The sequence below is a fragment of the Oreochromis niloticus genome, linkage group LG15, assembly GCF_001858045.2.
Source record: "Oreochromis niloticus isolate F11D_XX linkage group LG15, O_niloticus_UMD_NMBU, whole genome shotgun sequence".
Lineage (NCBI taxonomy): Eukaryota > Metazoa > Chordata > Actinopteri > Cichliformes > Cichlidae > Oreochromis > Oreochromis niloticus.
Genome location: NC_031980.2, coordinates 12,480,394 through 12,502,817, shown reverse-complemented (window position 1 = coordinate 12,502,817; position 22,424 = coordinate 12,480,394). Strand labels below are relative to the sequence as shown.

Here is a 22,424-nt window from a genome sequence, read left to right as displayed (position 1 = left end):
CAAAATGTTCCCTGGAATGGGAAGCTTTAAATATTTCCCTCCCTATTTGCCTAAAACAAAAGGCCCAGATGATGAAAATGTGTGACTTCTGCTACTTTTGGCAAATGTTGAAACTGAAAAGTAATGTGCTTTGAGATGATGCCATTGTTGAAAAGAAGATTTGGTTTAAAGACTATAGCTCTGCTAGTTGGAGGCTTTACCATAAATAGAAATGATAAAACTGTCTCTTACTGTGTGACCTGATCAGTGAACCAGGCCAGAAAACATCAGAGCAAACAGTAATGATTCTCATCAAAGACTTTGCAGGGAAATTGCAGGGATTTCATTTAAGGTTGAAGGCATCAAGTTGACCTTCTCATGACTTGTGTCCATTTTGAATGGCTAATGTGTCCAGACTGTCCATCGAGTGAAGCATTTGGGTCTTTTTCATGACAAGTGAGACGTCTGACATCGATCTGCTCACCACCCCAGAGCATTCCATTGTTGGGTCTCTGCTGCACCTGATATGAGATGCCTGCCAGCACTGCACTCTCTTAACAGAGCTTTAATTGTTTTGTATTTCTTCCACATTCTCGGGCGTGCAGTTTCACCTCAGTATACACTCATACACATGTGCTTCCACACATGCCCACACATTGCAGGAACACTCACCAGACATTATTTTCTCTTTCCAGTGAAGTAAAACATTTGGCTAGCAGTAAAAACAAATAGAAGCATGTGGGAATTTGGCTTTTTAAGGAACCCCTGCCCCTAAAGTGAAACCACATTTCATCCAAGCACCAAAGAGGGCAGGATGAGAGATATTTACATGAAATTAAAGCCCTAAGATGGTCTAATTTTTACAAGATTATTCAGTGATAAACAAAAGTGGGGGAGGGTTCATGGAAAGTTTAGACAATCTAAATTCTTTCTTTTTCTCATGCTGATCACCTTGTGAGCCTTTAAATTTATTTGACCTCCTCTTATGAGCGCCCCAAACTATAGGAGGATAATTAATGTTATATAAAACAGATATAGATGTTTGAGTTACTCCTGATTAAGCAATGTGGAATATTTGTTTCTCCCACAAAGGAGGATTAAAATTTCCATTCACATTTCCCATAAGAACACCACTCTTTGATAAATGTTGTTGTATGAGCTGCCATGTTTTTCTTTCTGGATATTTTCTGCTGTCTTTGCCAGGACCTCATTTACTCTTTTTCAGGCTGGGAAACGGGTTTTAGACACTGGGGAAATCTGGTGTGCCTCTGCCTCTCACAGCTAATTAGTGTGTGAACTAATTGTGTGGCTAACTTTAGCAAACCGATAGCCTAGTTCCATCTGTCCGCTATGTATAAAGTAGGGAGGGAGATGTAGAAGAGCGTATTGGTGACATTCTAGCTCTTTTTAGAAATTTCTGACAAGAACTCTCACCTGGGGAGCCTGTAACCGGATCCAGTCTGGTGCAAATGACCTTTAGACAGAGTGGCATAAACATTTATGTTGTAATAAATATTTTTATGCTGAGAAATCATTCAGTAAGGCTTTATAAATCAGTGATATGCTGGACTGAGGAAAATCTGATGTGATCTGTCATCTCTGTTTAACTGTGGCTGAACTAAATACTGTATAATAAAATGGACCACCTATGTAATGTGGTCTGAAGCCTTGGTTTTAACATGGTGGTCTGCCTTATGATTCTTGGCTCCATAATTTGAGAAAAACAGTAGCATTATATTATTTCCCCAAACAATGGTAAGATTAATCTGGGTACATGACTTAGATGAGACCATCCATTCGTTTTCTTCCACTTATCTATTTCAAGGTGGTAGATTAGCTGTAGCCTAGTAGCTGTCATGGGGCAAGCCCGGTACATATGTCACAGAGATAAAACAGCGAGACAGACAAGCATTCACATCTACAACCAATTTAGAATGACCAGTTACCTAACCTGTCAATACATTTTTTGGTGATATAACAGTGTGAACCAACACGCCACCAAACATACAGCTCTAGCATGGAGTTTTACCCATCATCTGGTTAACTGGATGATAGTACAAGAATCAGACGCATTTACCATATAAGCTAAAAGGAAGTTCAGAGGACCTAGTGCAATACAACCAGAATGCCCCCAGGGTATAATTACAGACAATCCCAGGAAAGTGCTTTTAATATTTTGGCCAATTGCTGTTCAAAATAAGTATTAGACGGTTGAATGCTGACAATGTTTGTGTGTTGTCTTGCTGTGCTTGCTATGCATCCCTGACTCTTTTCTTATTTCTGCATCCAGCAGCACCCATAAGGAATGTGGTGAAAGTTCCCACCAGGTTAAAAACACCACTGAAAAGATCCCGTCATTTGTCTGATTGTTCAATAAACAGATTTACTCTTTGGGACAACTCAGGTAAAGATGGTAAGCCGGAGCACTGGCACCCTTCTAGTTCAACTTCTGCAGCAACTGCTCATTTCTGCAAGCTAGACTCAACTGTCATTTAGCCTTTAAATCAGTTATTTAGCTGCAGATAGTCCAAAAGTGACAACAATCCCACTGCACTCTCTAGAAATGACATATACAATTATGCTAATATGTAACCCAGCACCTGATTAGCATCTCCCTGACTAGTGGCAACTTTTGTTCAGATAAGACATTTATCCTGGAACAATGATATCACTTCAGGATGAAAACTTTTATTGTACCACTTACAAGATTTTAAGTTTATGCCTCCTGCTACATGTTGACTGTTTTTAGCTTAGCTTCATCAGCTCCAAAAAGATATTATGTCATGGTTTGCTAAGAGGACTCAAGTACAGGACACACTGAAAGCAGGGTAACAACATTTAATTAACAAAGTCAATATCAATTGAAAACAGCTGAAATAAACTAAAGATTTTCTTTGAAGCAAAACTCAGAGAACTGTTAGTCAAAAGCAGGTAAGTAGCTGAGATTTCTTCGACAGTTTCACTTTAAGCTATATAAAGTTTCTGTGAACTTGGCTTTAATATCATCGATTTCCTCGGATACAGTACTGTGCAAAAGTTTTGAGCCAACCTGACTTTCTTTATATTTTTTCTCCAATAGGCACACTTCTTTGTAGGCTTTGTTGAGGTCCTTGTACTTGGCTCCTTTCAACAAAATTATTTTTTGTTTGCTAAGCCCTTTAACACCAACATGAATTATTCAAACATAAAAAAGGCACTCAGTTCCATACTTAGCCTTATTCACAACAACTTGGCATAGAACTTTAAATTGTGTCTCTAGGGACTTTGTCTGTCTGTCTGTCTTTGCCTGTCAGAGACTCAGAGACCCATCATTTGTCATTTCTTTAGTTGAAGTTAACATATAACATAGTTTGAGGACATACAATAGTATTTTGACACCAACAAGGTAGGGGTGGTCGATATAAACGATATACGATAGAAACGATATAAATTTGGCCAACGATAGAGATTTTGACTATACCGCTCTATCGCGATAGCGCATGTTGATGATGTCATCAAGCTGCGCCTGTTTCGGTCGAAAGCATCATGGCAGCGGCTACAACCATTATCATCTGCAAATTATGCCGGGCGACAGTCATAGCAAAGAGATGAAGCACTTTTGAAATATGGGGAAAGCCAAAAACTGCGCTTCCTCCACTTCCGTAATATTGATTCATTAATGTTGAATTCTGTCGCAGCTGTTCTATTCCTATGTTGTTGCAGTATATTAATAACTAACCTTGTATTGTGGATGAATAATCTCAGTTGTTCTCCTGACTGAAGTTTGGCCCGTGTATAACATCCTGCTATGCGATTGCATTTGTCCATACAGAATCCCTCATGTTAACTTTTACTGAGTGGAAAAAAAGTTGGTGTTCATCCTCCAGCTTCACTGTGCTAATGTTATGCTAACATAGCTGTGTCGCTAGCAATCACGTAGCACAACATTATACACCAGGTAGTCCAACTTCAGTAACCCTGCAAACGCCACTGCTGTTTAGTTTTCTGTCTTCATTTATGTTGGAAGTGGTAGCAGAGCTGTACGTTTTAATTAGTGTCAAAAATCTCTCAGTCAGAACATGGTATGTCTTGTTTAGGTGGAAACTAGCGAGCTAACTTCCTGTTAACTTGTAACTCCGTTAAATTTAATAAATTCTGTTTTCATGGATGCCTGGACGTTAAACTTAATTGTTACATTTGGTAAAGCAGCAACACTGATGATTTTATTAAAGATGAAAGAATTTAGACCATTTTTAACTCTCAGTATTCGTTTGACTTTGGGACCTGAAGTGTAAGGAGTTTGGGACCCAGATTACTCCGCGAAGCTCCTCACTACGGCAGCCGTAATCCTCTGACAATCCATCAAGCATTGCGGCTTACCAAAGTTGTACTAAAACATTTTTAACAGATTTCTGCACGCCCAAATCGGTTCGAGGTCAGTAAGCACAACCAGAATTCATACATAAGGCACACTCTCGATTTTTGAGAAAAATTAAAGGATTTTAAGTGTGCTTTATAGTGTGGAAAATACGTTATACAGAAGAAAAGAATATATCGTTACCGCACATGCGTCAAATTATATCGCGATATGGATTTTAGGCCATATCGCCCAGCTGTGCAACAATGTGATTCTCAAAGAGCTTGTGGCCTGGTCTGGTTGAGCTGCAGGGAAGGGGTGGTGCAGCAGGCTTGAGGGGCAATGCCAGTAAGGCTGGGACGTGAGCTGCAGCCTCATCCAACCTCTTTTTTTTTTTTCCAGGTGCCAAGCTACCCTTCAGTTTCATCCTCCATCCCTAACGATAACTGTAGAGTTGATGGAGGATGAAGACAGCAGAGAGAGCAAAAGAAACAGGTAAGAGCAGACAGGTAGTCAAAGTTAACAAAAACTTTTAAAGCCAGAGTAGCTTCTGTTTTGAACAGATTTATTGATGATGATTATACATAAATAAGCAGTGTATTATACTGTAATCAGATGTGGATTCTCATTAACCGCTTTAATAGTAACTATGTGTCACAAATAATATCTTATTAACAGATAGTGAAATAAAATGGTGATGAAGACAGTAACTCCAGAACAAGGGGCGTAGGATTTTGAATTGATACCATAGGTGCATCTACTAAAGTTTTGGGGTCAGTTTGAATATCAGTGACCTTGACCTCAAGGTCAAAGGTCAAGTTTTCTGAAAATCTTGTGAATGCTACAACTCGGTGACAGGAAGGAAGTCACCCAGGTTGTTCAAATTTGTACCATAGGTGCATTTACTAGGAGGCTGAAGGGTTGCACTGGGGGCCATCTGTAGAGGTTTAGAGTCAGCAACCTGTCTGTGAACGTGGACAAAACAAAAGAGATGATTGTTGACTTCAGGAGAGCACAAAGAGCTCACTGCCCACTTAACATTAATGGATGCTCTGTGGAGGTCATCAAGAGCACCAAATTCCTTGGTGTCCACCTGGCGGAAAACCTCTCCTGGTCCCTTAACCCCAGCTCCATAACTAAGGAGGCCCAACAGCATCTCTGCTTCCTGCAGAAGTGAAGGAAAGCCCATCTCTCACCATCCATTCTCACCACCTTCTACAGAGGGACTGTCAAGAGCATCCTGAGCAGCTGCATCACTGTCTAGTATGGTAACTGCACCGTGTCAGATCGCAATACCCTACAACTTATAGTGAGAGCACCTGAGAAGATCATTGGAATCCCTCTCCCCTCCATCATGGAAACTTTTAGCACCTGCTCCATCCGCAAAGCCACCAGCATTATGGAGGGCCTCACACACCCCTCACACACACTCTTCACCCTGCTGCCTTCTGGAAAGAGATACCAGAGCATCCTGGCCCTCACTACCAGACTACCAGAACAGTTTCTCCCCCCAAGCCGTCAGACTCCTGAAGACTCAGTGACTGGACTGGCACACACACACATGCACACATGCACACCTTCACACATGTCACTACCAAGCACTTATCTGCAGTATCTCACACTCATACAGACACACACACACACACACACCAAGTTACTTTTGCACAATAATCAGCATTTTGCACGTTTCCATTGCACTGTCTTGTGTTGTTTATTTTTGAAATTTTTTGCACATTGCACTTTATGTAGTCCCGAGTTTGTCCGTTATATGTCATATGTAGCACCAGGGTCTTGGAGGAACGCTGTCTCATTTCACTCTGTACTGTACCAGTGTACATGGTTGAAATGACAATAAAAGCCACTTGGCCTGACTTGATCTGTATTTTGTTGGGGTTGCTTGGAGACGAGTGCCATACAGTTCCAATGAGCATACATTCCAAATATGCAAATTAGCCCCATACCTTATGATGACATATGTTCAGGGTATGAACATTCTATGCTGAAAGCTTAGAAATATACAACCTTTGACAGTTTGTCTTCAGTTGAACTTTTGCACAGCACAGAAGATTTTCACTGCGATCAAATTAGGTTCAAAGATGGTTCAAATTGGGTTCAAACATTTTTTTCTCAGAAAGGTAAGTTTGAAGAGACTTGCAGCACATGTCTCTGAATATTTTCGTAAGGTAAATAAGCACTTTTGAAGCTTTTAATGGAGCTTTATGGATGATTTCTGTAAAAACTGAATTTTGAACCAAATGAAGGATTTTGTATTTCGTACCATAAACTTTAAAACTCAAATTAAGGCATGAAGAAATTGTTTTTATTTTATTTAAACATATTCATAGACATCCACTTCATCAGCTGACTAAATTGATAAAAATCTAAAATAATACCAAATTTTCTAACTGGACACTTTTCATGTAGAGCCTCTCTTGGTATGTTTGTTTTATGCCATTACTGATGTTGGTTTTCTTGTTTCTAAACAGAAATCAAAAAACCAAAACGTGGCAGAGAAGGAAATTCCTTCTACGTCTCAGCACAGGTAAAGAAATGCGTGACTCCTTAATCTAATGTTGCTGGAGATATTTATAGCAGTGGTTTGTGTGAGCTGTTTTATTTCCCTTTATTGTTATTTTCTTCCGCCTTGTGTGTTTATATCATTTTTACTACTTCTAGTTTTGTCTATTATTTATATCCATTCAGAGATTAGTTGAAAATATAGAGTGTAAATGTACAAAATACATGATTTTGTTCATTTGGGTATTCCATAACAGTTATCAATTTTCATTTGCAATATCCAGGATGTACTCCTTGTTAAAATTTCCACTTTGAAAAATAACATTTACACTTTTGTCCTCATCAGCGTCCCGGAGGCTTCTGTTGCTGCTACACCACCTAACCATGAAAATGGTAACAAGAAGAGGAAGAAAAGAAAATGGAGACACTTCTTCTGCTGTTTCTCGGTTTGCTTTTACAGAAAACATATGAAATGCACATTCTCCTTAAATGTACTTGTTAGTTTTAAGTGACTTTACTTTTTAATAACACTATGTTTGTTCGTTCTCTACAGGAAACTGACAGCGATACAGAGGCAGAGCCCACCACTGTAAAGCCACAAAAAAGTCTCGCTGGTCTATTTTCAAATTCTGGAAGGTATGTTTTATGGAAAGAGTCACTGTCATCAAGCATTTACTCATCACAATGAAATGGGAGAAATTAAGAGCAATGAAGCACATGGCTATGTCCTGTCTTTTGGTTTCCTTCTACAGAGAAAAAGGCAGGTTGCTCCTGAAACAACAGTGGAACCTGATAAAAAGAGTGACAAGTGAGGGAAACTTTCATCTTCTCACTTTAAAGCAAAATTCTTTTGGGATCCTTCTGGTTGCAGATTTGATACTTAACATCCTTTTGTATATTTTTGCAGGTTAAAGAACATGCAGCATGACTGTACACCTGCCGAGTCAGCACCGTACAGTTCAGAGGACTCAGTACAGGTCATTTGGCCCCAAGCAGGACAACCAGAATGCCCGAGGACAAAACTACAGACAATCCCAGGTAAGTGCTTTTCATATTTTGGCGGATCGCTGATCAAAATAAGCATTAGATGGTTGAATGCTGTTCTCCAGAGAGACAATGTTTGTTTGTTGTCTTGTTGTGCTTGCTATGCATCCCTGACTCCTTTCTTCTTTCTGCATCCAAGTTCCCACCAGGTTAAAACACCACTGAAAATGGTGAGCCATCAGACCTGAGTTGGGACACTTTGATTATGGACTTTCTGGCACAAGAGCACGTACGGGAGCAGCTGTTTAACATGTAAGAGAAAAACATCCTCCAAAATGTTTAAACTTCAAAGCTCATGCATACATGCACATACACTGCTTAGCGTCTTGACATCTTTCCTAATTGTGTGTTCTTGTTTTTACCTTTTTGCAATAGTCTAGTGAAACATTTCAACAATGGGAAAATAACGGAAAATCAAATTCAGACTGTGGACCGCTTCGGGTGAGTACACGTGGTGCACAAAGACCAAAGCTCACTTTGTCAAAGTGGAGAAAATGACTTATTTTACACTGATACTGTAAACTTTGTGTTTGTGTGGCAGGTTTCCAAACATTGCAAACACCTGCTACATGAACTCCTGCCTGCAGAGCCTCCTCAACACTGAGGAGTTCATTAGAGACATCAGCTGTCAGGAGATTTTGTGGAGAGCAGTGCCAGAAGCTCGGCTCTTAAGGTGCGCTACGTCAACCTTCTACTTTCTTCAAAAACCCGAAGAACAAAGATATCTAACACCAGAAATGTCTGTTTACCCTTTCCTTTTTACAGAAGGCTCATTGACATCAGGGACTGTCATAATTCAAGAGATTATGGCCTTAAAAAACACCGCCTAAAATCTTTTAAGGAGGCATTCAGCAAACACGTTCCTGAATACAAAGGCAGTGCACAGAAAGTACGTCAGCAATTTGGACGTTTCGTTTTTTGCTTTACCTTCTAATGTTTATGTTCTGTTTTAAATCTCTGTGTTTTCTTTCAGGATGCTCATGAGTTCCTAACCTTTTTCCTCAATGAGGTCAAAAGCCTTTCACCTCACCTGAAGAGGAAAGCAGCTCTCCTGGGCCGAAGTTATACCTGCCCAGTAGAAGATCATCATGTTTTCAAAATGGAAAACATGAGGACATGCAAGAGGTAAGCCTGTCTTTCAGAAACACAGGGCTGATTGCAACATTTTCATATACCTCTTTTCCACCTACCCGATCGTTACTTTAACTACGTTACTCCTTAAATGTGTAGCTGCGGTCACCAATCATCACACCAAGAGGAATTCACTAGCTTGTCTCTTGACCTGGTTCCAGAGGGGTCTGTTGAGGACATGTTAGAGACATACTTGAAGGTAAGATCACAAATTCCAGTGGAGTTGTAGTATCACTGATCTTAACACACCTTTCTTGTTAGTGTTTGTGTGTGTGTGCATATGTTGTGATTTTTCTAACATAAAGCCTGTCTTCTCTGTGCTGTTGTTCAGGAACAAAAAATTGAATTTCTCTGTTATTGTGGAGGGACGACCTCGGAAGTGAAGCCGTCTTTTGATACACTGCCAAGGTGTGTAAGGTCACATCAGAATTGAGCGACTGACCTGATTTCCAAACTGTGGCGCAGTAAACATCACAGTTTTTTAAGACAACACTTGAGCAGTCATTTTCCCCCATCTTCTGTTTGTGTTTGACACTCATTCTTCTTATTTTGTTCCTTGGGGTTTTTTTTCCTTTTCTGCCAGAGTTCTCATCTTGCACCTGAAGAGGTTTGGCTTCACAAAAACCAACAAGCTTCAGAAGGTGCATGACCCCGTCTGGCTGCAGAGGGACTTGGTGATGTCATCCAAACAGGTAAAAACAGACTGCAGAACATCTCAGAGAATCAGCTTAATTATCGCACTGATGTGAGACTTTATGAAACTAACACTCTTTGGATTTGTTCCTTCTCAGGGTGGTGGCTGTTACAGTCTTGTCAGCATCATCAGTCATTATGGAGGCACAGAATCAGGTAAAACAACTGACTTGTTACAAACAGAAAATGATTTAACAGAACTTGCTACTTTTCAGTGAAGGACTCACACACAAAAGCTTTTGATGTTCTAAGAAGCACTAAGTCCAAATCATGAATCAGTTGACTTTTAGAAGTTGGATTCATTTGTCTTAATGTGATCTCAGGACACTACATCTGTAATTCCGTGCATCCTGAGGCGAGTCCGCAGGCTACATCAGATCCTTGGCTCACCTATGATGATGCACGGGTGCTCCACACAACTGGATCTGCAGTTTTTGAGGAACAGCAGCACTCTGCCTACATCCTGTTTTACAAGAGAAACGTAAGAAGACACAGCAGCTCATCCTGAATTGAGATCATTTTTAAATGTCCTATTACCTCGTTAATCAGTTTTGTCTTCATTCTAAAACAGGATGTGGAAGCAAGTTACAGCCATCATCATGCTGAGAAGGAACAACCGTCGTCTCAGACCGCAGGTAAGTATTGCCCTTAGGAGGAAGGGTCCACCCAGAGAGCCTGGTTCCTCCCAAGATTTCTTCCTCCAGGAGGGAGTTTTTTCTTGCCACCGTCGCCCTACATTCACCGGTCTCATCAGCAGAGACATTGTTAACCTTCTAAGACCTGGACTCTTTCATGGCATGCACTTTTAATTTCTCTGTGCCATTTTGGGTTGATTGGGACCTGATGAATGTAAAAACAAAGAATTACCTGATTTTTATTTCGGTGAAAAATGAGATCCACATATGAGGACATGTGTTTTACATTTTGATGGAACAGTGGCAGTATGATGTCCTCATAAGTGGATATCAGCCCTTTGTATAACAACATTTTATATTTTGGTCTAGACAACCCAAAATGTAATGTCCACATATATGGACTCCAGGTCCTAGGAGGTTAAAACAAAGTCTACTAGAGATAGTCCTTTTCACGACCAGTGTTTGGCTTGCTCTCTGGGAACAACAAAAAATTAAACAAATAAATTAATAATAAAATAAAATAAAGAAATGATTTATTTATTTATTTATTTTATTAAAATTCAAATAACAAAAATAAAAATAACTAATAAAAAATAATAAAAGTATTCAACTGTGTTTTGTGAAATTTGTAATGAGTCTCAGTTAAGTTGATGTCACAGAAGTTTCTGTCATGATTCGGCTGTGTGGCAGGCAGGAAGTGGACCCAAACGCAAACTCACGGGGACACGGGGGATAAACTCAAAAAGCACAGCTTTATTGCTGGAAACACAGATCACAGGTTACAGAAGACTAAACTGGGAAAACTAAATATAAAGCGCACCAGGAAACACGGGGGAATCACACACAGCATGAGGGAGAACACGACGCAGAACTGAGGGAGACGCAGACATAAATACACAGAGGGGTAACGAGGGAAGTGGGAGCACGCGGGGAACACAGGTGACACTGATAATCATAACAAGACATGGCAGGAGTAAACGCAACACTGACGGGAGACTGTCAAAGTAAAACAGGAAGTACAGAGGTTCAGACAGGAGGAGAGAGAGCACAAGGAGAGCACGGACATAACGGGCAGGGGAAAACATGGAATAAAACACAAGGAGAGACGAGGGCTCACAGATACGCAGAGGGACACACAGGGGGTAAGAGTCACAAGGGGAAAACACATAAGGAAACAACGTAACAGAGCAACCCAGGAAGCATGGCCTAAATAAGGAACAAAATGCATGAAAACTAAGAATACTGGGCCAATGTGGCCCAGGACCATGACAGTTTCTGAATCAACCATTTAGATTGTTCAACAAACAGATTTACTCAGGTAAAGATGGTAAGCTGGAGCACTGTTACCCTTCTAGTTCAGTTTAAGTTTTTAGACAAATATTCCCTCATTCAGTTGCAGCTTCTGCTTTTAAATAAATTATTTAGCTGCAAATGTTTAGCTGCAAGTAGCAAAGTCCAAAAGTGACAACATTTCCACTGCACTCTCTCCAGAAATGGCATATAGAACTTTTGATCAAACTACACATTTATCCTTGGATCATTCACAATCATGTAGGGTGGAAATCTTTAATTGTACTTTTTATTATATACCAATTATTTGCTCCAGAGTCTTATCTTATTCCAGGTAACAAGCCATCGAGTTGTAATGCGCCACCTAATAAAATCATTTCTCAGTGGCTCTTCTGCAACCAATGAGTGGGTGTGTTCTTCCATTGTCACAAGTGTCACGACACGCTCAACATGGTCTGTCCCTACTCGTTACAAAATGTGGAAACGTCAGTGCTATGTCACGGCACACTATTTGACTATCAGCTCTCATCATTTGATCAAAGGGCGAATTGCATAGTGCCATTATCTTCTGTGTAGTGAATTGCTGGAACCGGCAATCTGAATGCGGCCCAAGCGCCACGTGTCCCTATTGGTCATGTGTGCAGCCCTACATACTGACCTATTGAGCTACTAAACCCCGACCAATCGGTTTTTAGATTTAAGGGGTATGCTAGCCGTCAGCTAACCGCAGCCGTTACTCTATGCATTTTCCCCGATATTTCATTTCCACCAGTACTATGGGGTATTTGTGAATATCCATGACTGACCCGGACAGGTCGCCAGTTGGTCTTTGGCCAGGGTGATGGCAGTTTCGAGGTTCACCGGCTAGTGACAGCAGACTCACTTCACTGTCCTTGCCGGTAGCCCCTCCACAAATTTCTCTAGCACTACCATTTTCAGCAATCCAGCCTTTCCAAGTGTGGGGCCAGGCTGCAGCCACCTGGTGTAGGCAGAGGACTGGTCCTCCAGCCCCATTTGTCCTCCATGAACGTTGCTGTGATGGTCCTCTGGAGAGGCTGAGGGCAGCCACCTGCAACAACCAGAGGGCCTGTTCCTTCCCGGCCACCAACACACCTCCGCCAAGCCTTGGAAAACTTCCAGGAAAAGCTCGCTGTTGATTTAAGTCAAAATATATTTGCTGATGTTGAGTGCGTGGATATGCAGAAGGACACCCATTCCATAATACATCATTTCCATAAATAAACAGATTTACTCTTTGGGACGACTCAGGTAAAGATGGTAAGCTGGAGCACTGGCACCCTTCTAGTTCATTTGAAGTTTTTGGACAACTTCTGCAGCAACTGCTCATTTCTGCAAACTAGACCCAACTGTCTACATTTAGCCTTTAAATCAGTTATTTAGATGCAAATAGTCCAAAAGTGACAACAATCCCACTGCACTCTCTAGAAATGACATATACAATTATGCTAATATGTAACCCAGCACCTGATTAGCATCTCCCTGACTAGTGGCAACTTTTGTTCAGATAAGACCTTTGTCCTGGAACAATGATATCACTCCAGGATGAAAACTTTTGTTGTACCACTTACAAGATTTTAAGTTTATGCCTCCTGCTACATGTTGACTGTTTTTAGCTTAGCTTCATCAGCTCCAAAAAGATATTATGTCATGGTTTGCTAAGAGGACTCAAGTACAGGACACACTGAAAGCAGGGTAACAACATTTAATTAACAAAGTCAATATCAATTGAAAACAGCTGAAATAAACTAAAGATTTTGTTTGAAGCAAAACTCAGAGAACTGTTAGTCAAAAGCAGGTAAGTAGCTGAGATTTCTTCGACAGTTTCACTTTAAGCTATATAAAGTTTCTGTGAACTTGGCTTTAATATCATCGATTTCCTCGGATACAGTACTGTGCAAAAGTTTTGAGCCAACCTGACTTTCTTTATATTTTTTCTCCAATAGGCACACTTCTTTGTAGGCTTTGTTGAGGTCCTTGTACTTGGCTCCTTTCAACAAAATTATTTTTTGTTTGCTAAGCCCTTTAACACCAACATGAGTTATTCAAACATAAAAAAGGCACTCAGTTCCATACTTAGCCTTATTCACAACAACTTGGCATAGAACTTTAAATTGTGTCTCTAGGGACTTTGTCTGTCTGTCTGTCTTTGCCTGTCAGAGACTCAGAGACCCATCATTTGTCATTTCTTTAGTTGAAGTTAACATATAACATAGTTTGAGGACATACAATAGTATTTTGACACCAACAAGGTAGGGGTGGGCGATAGAAACGATATACGATAGAAACGATATAAATTTGGCCAACGATAGAGATTTTGACTATACCGCTCTATCGCGATAGCGCATGTTGATGATGTCATCAAGCTGCGCCTGTTTCGGTCGAAAGCATCGCAGCGGCTACAACCATTATCATCTGCAAATTATGCCGGGCGACAGTCATAGCAAAGAGATGAAGCACTTTTGAAATATGGGGAAAGCCAAAAACTGCGCTTCCTCCACTTCTGTAATATTGATTCATTAATGTTGAATTCTGTCGCAGCTGTTCTATTCCTATGTTGTTGCAGTATATTAATAACTAACCTTGTATTGTGGATGAATAATCTCAGTTGTTCTCCTGACTGAAGTTTGGCCCGTGTATAACATCCTGCTATGCGATTGCATTTGTCCATACAGAATCCCTCATGTTAACTTTTACTGAGTGGAAAAAAAGTTGGTGTTCATCCTCCAGCTTCACTGTGCTAATGTTATGCTAACATAGCTGTGTCGCTAGCAATCACGTAGCACAACATTATACACCAGGTAGTCCAACTTCAGTAACCCTGCAAACGCCACTGCTGTTTAGTTTTCTGTCTTCATTTATGTTGGAAGTGGTAGCAGAGCTGTACGTTTTAATTAGTGTCAAAAATCTCTCAGTCAGAACATGGTATGTCTTGTTTAGGTGGAAACTAGCGAGCTAACTTCCTGTTAACTTGTAACTCCGTTAAATTTAATAAATTCTGTTTTCATGGATGCCTGGACGTTAAACTTAATTGTTACATTTGGTAAAGCAGCAACACTGATGATTTTATTAAAGATGAAAGAATTTAGACCATTTTTAACTCTCAGTATTCGTTTGACTTTGGGACCTGAAGTGTAAGGAGTTTGGGACCCAGATTACTCCGCGAAGCTCCTCACTACGGCAGCCGTAATCCTCTGACAATCCATCAAGCATTGCGGCTTACCAAAGTTGTACTAAAACATTTTTAACAGATTTCTGCACGCCCAAATCGGTTCGAGGTCAGTAAGCACAACCAGAATTCATACATAAGGCACACTCTCGATTTTTGAGAAAAATTAAAGGATTTTAAGTGTGCTTTATAGTGTGGAAAATACGTTATACAGAAGAAAAGAATATATCGTTACCGCACATGCGTCAAATTATATCGCGATATGGATTTTAGGCCATATCGCCCAGCTGTGCAACAATGTGATTCTCAAAGAGCTTGTGGCCTGGTCTGGTTGAGCTGCAGGGAAGGGGTGGTGCAGCAGGCTTGAGGGCAATGCCAGTAAGGCTGGGACGTGAGCTGCAGCCTCATCCAACCTCTTTTTTTTTTTCCAGGTGCCAAGCTACCCTTCAGTTTCATCCTCCATCCCTAACGATAACTGTAGAGTTGATGGAGGATGAAGACAGCAGAGAGAGCAAAAGAAACAGGTAAGAGCAGACAGGTAGTCAAAGTTAACAAAAACTTTTAAAGCCAGAGTAGCTTCTGTTTTGAACAGATTTATTGATGATGATTATACATAAATAAGCAGTGTATTATACTGTAATCAGATGTGGATTCTCATTAACCGCTTTAATAGTAACTATGTGTCACAAATAATATCTTATTAACAGATAGTGAAATAAAATGGTGATGAAGACAGTAACTCCAGAACAAGGGGCGTAGGATTTTGAATTGATACCATAGGTGCATCTACTAAAGTTTTGGGGTCAGTTTGAATATCAGTGACCTTGACCTCAAGGTCAAAGGTCAAGTTTTCTGAAAATCTTGTGAATGCTACAACTCGGTGACAGGAAGGAAGTCACCCAGGTTGTTCAAATTTGTACCATAGGTGCATTTACTAGGAGGCTGAAGGGTTGCACTGGGGGCCATCTGTAGAGGTTTAGAGTCAGCAACCTGTCTGTGAACGTGGACAAAACAAAAGAGATGATTGTTGACTTCAGGAGAGCACAAAGAGCTCACTGCCCACTTAACATTAATGGATGCTCTGTGGAGGTCATCAAGAGCACCAAATTCCTTGGTGTCCACCTGGCGGAAAACCTCTCCTGGTCCCTTAACCCCAGCTCCATAACTAAGGAGGCCCAACAGCATCTCTGCTTCCTGCAGAAGTGAAGGAAAGCCCATCTCTCACCATCCATTCTCACCACCTTCTACAGAGGGACTGTCAAGAGCATCCTGAGCAGCTGCATCACTGTCTAGTATGGTAACTGCACCGTGTCAGATCGCAATACCCTACAACTTATAGTGAGAGCACCTGAGAAGATCATTGGAATCCCTCTCCCCTCCATCATGGAAACTTTTAGCACCTGCTCCATCCGCAAAGCCACCAGCATTATGGAGGGCCTCACACACCCCTCACACACACTCTTCACCCTGCTGCCTTCTGGAAAGAGATACCAGAGCATCCTGGCCCTCACTACCAGACTACCAGAACAGTTTCTCCCCCCAAGCCGTCAGACTCCTGAAGACTCAGTGACTGGACTGGCACACACACACATGCACACATGCACACCTTCACACATGTCACTACCAAGCACTTATCTGCAGTATCTCACACTCATACAGACACACACACACACACACACCAAGTTACTTTTGCACAATAATCAGCATTTTGCACGTTTCCATTGCACTGTCTTGTGTTGTTTATTTTTGAAATTTTTTGCACATTGCACTTTATGTAGTCCCGAGTTTGTCCGTTATATGTCATATGTAGCACCAGGGTCTTGGAGGAACGCTGTCTCATTTCACTCTGTACTGTACCAGTGTACATGGTTGAAATGACAATAAAAGCCACTTGGCCTGACTTGATCTGTATTTTGTTGGGGTTGCTTGGAGACGAGTGCCATACAGTTCCAATGAGCATACATTCCAAAATATGCAAATTAGCCCCATACCTTATGATGACATATGTTCAGGGTATGAACATTCTATGCTGAAAGCTTATAAATATACAACCTTTCACAGTTTGTCTTCAGTTGAACTTTTGCACAGCACAGAAGATTTTCACTGCGATCAAATTAGGTTCAAAGATGGTTCAAATTGGGTTCAAACATTTTTTTCTCAGAAAGGTAAGTTTGAAGAGACTTGCAGCACATGTCTCTGAATATTTTCGTACGGTAAATAAGCACTTTTGAAGCTTTTAATGGAGCTTTATGGATGATTTCTGTAAAAACTGAATTTTGAACCAAATGAAGGATTTTGTATTTCGTACCATAAACTTTAAAACTCAAATTAAGGCATGAAGAAATTGTTTTTATTTTATTTAAACATATTCATAGACATCCACTTCATGAGCTGACTAAATTGATAAAAAATCTAAAATAATACCAAATTTTCTAACTGGACACTTTTCATGTAGAGCCTCTCTTGGTATGTTTGTTTTATGCCATTACTGATGTTGGTTTTCTTGTTTCTAAACAGAAATCAAAAAACCAAAACGTGGCAGAGAAGGAAATTCCTTCTACGTCTCAGCACAGGTAAAGAAATGCGTGACTCTTTAATCTAATGTTGCTGGAGATATTTATAGCAGTGGTTTGTGTGAGCTGTTTTATTTCCCCTTTATTGTTATTTTTCTTCCGCCTTGTGTGTTTATATCATTTTTACTACTTCTAGTTTTGTCTATTATTTATATCCATTCAGAGATTAATGGAAATATAGAGTGTAAATGTACAAAATACATGATTTTGTTCATTTGGGTATTCCATAACAGTTATCAATTTTCATTTGCAATATCCAGGATGTACTCCTTGTTAAAAATTTCCACTTTGAAAAGTAACATTTACACTTTTGTCCTCATCAGCGTCCCGGAGGCTTCTGTTGCTGCTACACCACCTAACCATGAAAATGGTAAAAAGAAGAGGAAGAAAAGAAAATGGAGACACTTCTTCTGCTGTTTCTCGGTTTGCTTTTACAGAAAACATATGAAATGCACATTCTCCTTAAAATGTACTTGTTAGTTTTAAGTGACTTTACTTTTTAATAACACTATGTTTGTTCGTTCTCTACAGGAAACTGACAGCGATACAGAGGCAGAGCCCACCACTGTAAAGCCACAAAAAAAGTCTCACTGGTCTATTTTCAAATTCTGGAAGGTATGTTTTATGGAAAGAGTCACTGTCATCAAGCATTTACTCATCACAATGAAATGGGAGAAATTAAGAGCAATGAAGCACATGGCTATGTCCTGTACTTTGGTTTCCTTCTACAGAGAAAAAGGCAGGTTGCTCCTGAAACAACAGTGGAACCTGATAAAAAGAGTGACAAGTGAGGGAAACTTTCATCTTCTCACTTTAAAGCAAAATTCTTTTGGGATCCTTCTGGTTGCAGATTTGATACTTAACATCCTTTTGTATATTTTTGCAGATTAAAGAACATGCAGCATGACTGTACACCTGCCGAGTCAGCACCGTACAGTTCAGAGGACTCAGTACAGGTCATTTGGCCCCAAGCAGGACAACCAGAATGCCCCGAGGACAAAACTACAGACGATCCCAGGTAAGTGCTTTTAATATTTTGGCTGATTGCTGATCAAAATAAGCATTAGATGGTTGAATGCTGTTCTCCAGAGAGACAATGTTTGTTTGTTGTCTTGTTGTGCTTGCTATGCATCCCTGACTCCTTTCTTCTTTCTGCATCCAAGTTCCCACCAGGTTAAAAACACCACTGAAATGGTGAGCCATCAGACCTGAGTTGGGACACTTTGATTATGGACTTTCTGGCACAAGAGCACGTACGGGAGCAGCTGTTTAACATGTAAGAGAAAAACATCCTCCAAAATGTTTAAACTTCAAAGCTCATGCATACATGCACATACACTGCTTAGCGTCTTGACATCTTTCCTAATTGTGTGTTCTTGTTTTTACCTTTTTGCAATAGTCTAGTGAAACATTTCAACAATGGAAAAATAACGGAAATCAAATTCAGACTGTGGACCGCTTCGGGTGAGTACACGTGGTGCACAAAGACCAAAGCTCACTTTGTCAAAGTGGAGAAAATGACTTATTTTACACTGATACTGTAAACTTTGTGTTTGTGTGGCAGGTTTCCAAACATTGCAAACACCTGCTACATGAACTCCTGCCTGCAGAGCCTCCTCAACACTGAGGAGTTCATTAGAGACATCAGCTGTCAGGAGAGTTTGTGGAGAGCAGTGCCAGAAGCTCGGCTCTTAAGGTGCGCTACGTCAACCTTCTACTTTCTTCAAAACCCGAAGAACAAAGATATCTAACACCAGAAATGTCTGTTTACCCTTTCCTTTTTACAGAAGGCTCATTGACATCAGGGACTGTCATAATTCAAGAGATTATGGCCTTAAAAAACACCGCCTAAAATCTTTTAAGGAGGCATTCAGCAAACACGTTCCTGAATACAAAGGCAGTGCACAGAAAGTACGTCAGCAATTTGGACGTTTCGTTTTTTGCTTTACCTTCTAATGTTTATGTTCTGTTTTAAATCTCTGTGTTTTTCTTTCAGGATGCTCATGAGTTCCTAACCTTTTTCCTCAATGAGGTCAAAAGCCTTTCACCTCACCTGAAGAGGAAAGCAGCTCTCCTGGGCCGAAGTTATACCTGCCCAGTAGAAGATCATCATGTTTTCAAAATGGAAAACATGAGGACATGCAAGAGGTAAGCCTGTCTTTCAGAAACACAGGGCTGATTGCAACATTTTCATATACCTCTTTTCCACCTACCCGATCGTTACTTTAACTACGTTACTCCTTAAATGTGTAGCTGCGGTCACCAATCATCACACCAAGAGGAATTCACTAGCTTGTCTCTTGACCTGGTTCCAGAGGGGTCTGTTGAGGACATGTTAGAGACATACTTGAAGGTAAGATCACAAATTCCAGTGGAGTTGTAGTATCACTGATCTTAACACACCTTTCTTGTTAGTGTTTGTGTGTGTGTGCATATGTTGTGATTTTTCTAACATAAAGCCTGTTTTCTCTGTGCTGTTGTTCAGGAACAAAAAATTGAATTTCTCTGTTATTGTGGAGGGACGACCTCGGAAGTGAAGCCGTCTTTTGATACACTGCCAAGGTGAGTAAGGTCACATCAGAATTGATCGACTGACCTGATTTCCAAACTGTGGCGCAGTAAACATCACAGTTTTTTAAGACAACACTTGAGCAGTCATTTTCCCCCATCTTCTGTTTGTGTTTGACACTCATTCTTCCTATTTTGTTCCTTGGGTTTTTTTTTCCTTTTCTGCCAGAGTTCTCATCTTGCACCTGAAGAGGTTTGGCTTCACAAAAACCAACAAGCTTCAGAAGGTGCATGACCCCGTCTGGCTGCAGAGGGACTTGGTGGTGTCATCCAAACAGGTAAAAACAGACTGCAGAACATCTCAGAGAATCAGCTTAATTATCACACTGATGTGAGACTTTATGAAAGTAACACTCTTTGGATTTGTTCCTTCTCAGGGTGGTGGCTGTTACAGTCTTGTAAGCATCATTAGTCACTATGGAGGCACAGAATCAGGTAAAACAACTGACTTGTTACAAACAGAAAATGATTTAACAGAACTTGCTACTTTTCAGTGAAGGACTCACACACAAAAGCTTTTGATGTTCTAAGAAGCACTAAGTCCGAATCATGAATCAGTTGACTTTTAGAAGTTGGATTCATTTGTCTTAATGTGATCTCAGGACACTACATCTGTAATTCCGTGCATCCTGAGGCGAGTCCGCAGGCTACATCAGATCCTTGGCTCACCTATGATGATGCACGGGTGCTCCACACAACTGGATCTGCAGTTTTTGAGGAACAGCAGCACTCTGCCTACATCCTGTTTTACAAGAGAAACGTAAGAAGACACAGCAGCTCATCCTGAATTGAGATCATTTTTAAATGTCCTATTACCTCGTTAATCAGTTTTGTCTTCATTCTAAAACAGGATGTGGAAGCAAGTTACAGCCATCAGCATGCTGAGAAGGAACAACCGTCGTCTCAGACCGCAGGTAAGTATTGCCCTTAGGAGGAAGGGTCCACCCAGAGAGCCTGGTTCCTCCCAAGATTTCTTCCTCCAGGAGGGAGTTTTTTCTTGCCACCGTCGCCCTACATTCACTGGTCTCATCAGCAGAGACATTGTTAACCTTCTAAGACCTGGACTCTTTCATGGCATGCACTTTTAATTTCTCTGTGCCATTTTGGGTTGATTGGGACCTGATGAATGTAAAAACAAAGAATTACCTGATTTTTATTTCGGTGAAAAATGAGATCCACATATGAGGACATTTGTTTTACATTTTGATGGAACAGTGGCAGTATGATGTCCTCATAAGTGGATATCAGCCCTTTGTATAACAACATTTTATATTTTGGTCTAGACAACCCAAAATGTAATGTCCACATATATGGACTCCAGGTCCTAGGAGGTTAAAACAAAGTCTACTAGAGATAGTCCTTTTCACGACCAGTGTTTGGCTTGCTCTCTGGGAACAACAAAAAATTAAACAAATAAATTAAAAATAAAATAAAGAAATGATTTATTTATTTATTTTATTTTATTAAAATTCAAATAACAACAAAAATAAAAAATAACTAATAAAAAAATAATAAAAGTATTCAACTGTGTTTTGTGAAATTTGTAATGAGTCTCAGTTAAGTTGATGTCACAGAAGTTTCTGTCATGATTCGGCTGTGTGGCAGGCAGGAAGTGGACCCAAACGCAAACTCACGGGGACACGGGGGATAAACTCAAAAAGCACAGCTTTATTGCTGGAAACACAGATCACAGGTTACAGAAGACTAAACTGGGAAAACTAAATATAAAGCGCACCAGGAAACACGGGGGAATCACACACAGCATGAGGGAGAACACGACGCAGAACTGAGGGAGACGCAGACATAAATACACAGAGGGGTAACGAGGGAAGTGGGAGGACGCGGGGAACACAGGTGACACTGATAATCATAACAAGACATGGCAGGAGTAAACGCAACACTGACGGGAGACTGTCAAAGTAAAACAGGAAGTACAGAGGTTCAGACAGGAGGAGAGAGAGCACAAGGAGAGCACAGACATAACGGGCAGGGGAAAACATGGAATAAAACACAAGGAGAGACGATGGCTCACAGATACGCAGAGGGACACACAGGGGGTAAGATTGTTCAACAAACAGATTTACTCAGGTAAAGATGGTAAGCTGGAGCACTGGCACCCTTCTAGTTCATTTGAAGTTTTTGGACAACTTCTGCAGCAACTGCTCATTTCTGCAAACTAGACCCAACTGTCTACATTTAGCCTTTAAATCAGTTATTTAGATGCAAATAGTCCAAAAGTGACAACAATCCCCACAGTGGCTGAGTTTTTGGCACCGGTAAACAGTTGCTCATTGTCGCTCCGGAGTTTAATGAAAGTAGTCGTCTGCTCTTTGCTCCCTAAAACATGACAGGACATTGGAGTACAATCAACCATCTCACACTTCTGTTTAATGGGTTTTCTGTTTGACGTTTATTCAGCTATGTGAAAACTACTGTAACTTTAATCTCAGCCAAACTGATTTACAGAGGAA

General features: G+C 40.6%; 2 protein-coding genes and 3 long non-coding RNA genes across 12 annotated transcripts; 3 read left to right on the top strand and 2 right to left on the bottom strand.

Annotated features, from left to right (window-relative positions):
• Positions 1-2,373: 2,373 nt before the first annotated feature.
• Positions 2,374-7,841, top strand: LOC102082038 (uncharacterized). Of its 7 annotated transcripts, XR_002056479.2 has the most exons (8): positions 3,371-3,620; positions 4,249-4,393; positions 4,718-4,810; positions 6,802-6,857; positions 7,179-7,278; positions 7,386-7,468; positions 7,585-7,640; positions 7,740-7,841. It is a non-coding gene; the product is annotated as an uncharacterized LOC102082038 (long non-coding RNA). The 7 variants fall into 7 exon arrangements; XR_002056482.2 differs by lacking the exons at positions 3,371-3,620; positions 4,249-4,393 and adding an exon at positions 2,374-2,392; XR_002056481.2 differs by lacking the exons at positions 3,371-3,620; positions 4,249-4,393 and adding an exon at positions 2,891-2,910.
• LOC109194720 (uncharacterized) lies at positions 4,860-9,180 on the bottom strand. The gene is made up of 2 exons (XR_002056483.2): positions 9,067-9,180; positions 4,860-5,280 (listed from the first exon to the last, which is right to left on the bottom strand). It is a non-coding gene; the product is annotated as an uncharacterized LOC109194720 (long non-coding RNA).
• LOC109194719 (ubiquitin carboxyl-terminal hydrolase 37) lies at positions 8,020-10,854 on the top strand. The gene is made up of 11 exons (XM_019345450.2): positions 8,020-8,128; positions 8,252-8,317; positions 8,418-8,549; positions 8,642-8,765; positions 8,850-9,001; positions 9,107-9,206; positions 9,339-9,415; positions 9,591-9,699; positions 9,799-9,856; positions 10,024-10,181; positions 10,272-10,854. Exons 1-11 carry the CDS (start codon positions 8,082-8,084, stop codon positions 10,350-10,352), a joined length of 1,104 nt encoding a protein of 367 aa, XP_019200995.1. The 5' UTR covers positions 8,020-8,081; the 3' UTR covers positions 10,353-10,854.
• A 3,068-nt stretch (positions 10,855-13,922) lies between these two features.
• On the top strand, positions 13,923-21,446 carry LOC109194717 (ubiquitin carboxyl-terminal hydrolase 37). Of its 2 annotated transcripts, XM_025899054.1 has the most exons (18): positions 13,923-14,148; positions 15,244-15,336; positions 17,330-17,385; positions 17,709-17,808; positions 17,917-18,000; positions 18,117-18,172; positions 18,272-18,403; positions 18,549-18,661; positions 18,785-18,849; positions 18,950-19,081; positions 19,173-19,296; positions 19,382-19,533; positions 19,639-19,738; positions 19,871-19,947; positions 20,123-20,231; positions 20,331-20,388; positions 20,556-20,713; positions 20,804-21,446. In XM_025899054.1, the coding sequence occupies exons 10-18, from the start codon at positions 18,978-18,980 to the stop codon at positions 20,882-20,884; spliced, it is 963 nt and encodes a 320-aa protein (XP_025754839.1). In that variant the 5' UTR covers positions 13,923-14,148; positions 15,244-15,336; positions 17,330-17,385; positions 17,709-17,808; positions 17,917-18,000; positions 18,117-18,172; positions 18,272-18,403; positions 18,549-18,661; positions 18,785-18,849; positions 18,950-18,977; the 3' UTR covers positions 20,885-21,446. The 2 variants fall into 2 exon arrangements, with proteins under 2 accessions (XP_025754839.1, XP_019200992.1); XM_019345447.2 differs by lacking the exons at positions 13,923-14,148; positions 15,244-15,336 and adding an exon at positions 16,506-16,977.
• LOC112842448 (uncharacterized) lies at positions 15,386-19,712 on the bottom strand. Its single transcript, XR_003214222.1, has 2 exons — positions 19,599-19,712; positions 15,386-15,806 (listed from the first exon to the last, which is right to left on the bottom strand). It is a non-coding gene; the product is annotated as an uncharacterized LOC112842448 (long non-coding RNA).
• Positions 21,447-22,424: the final 978 nt, after the last annotated feature.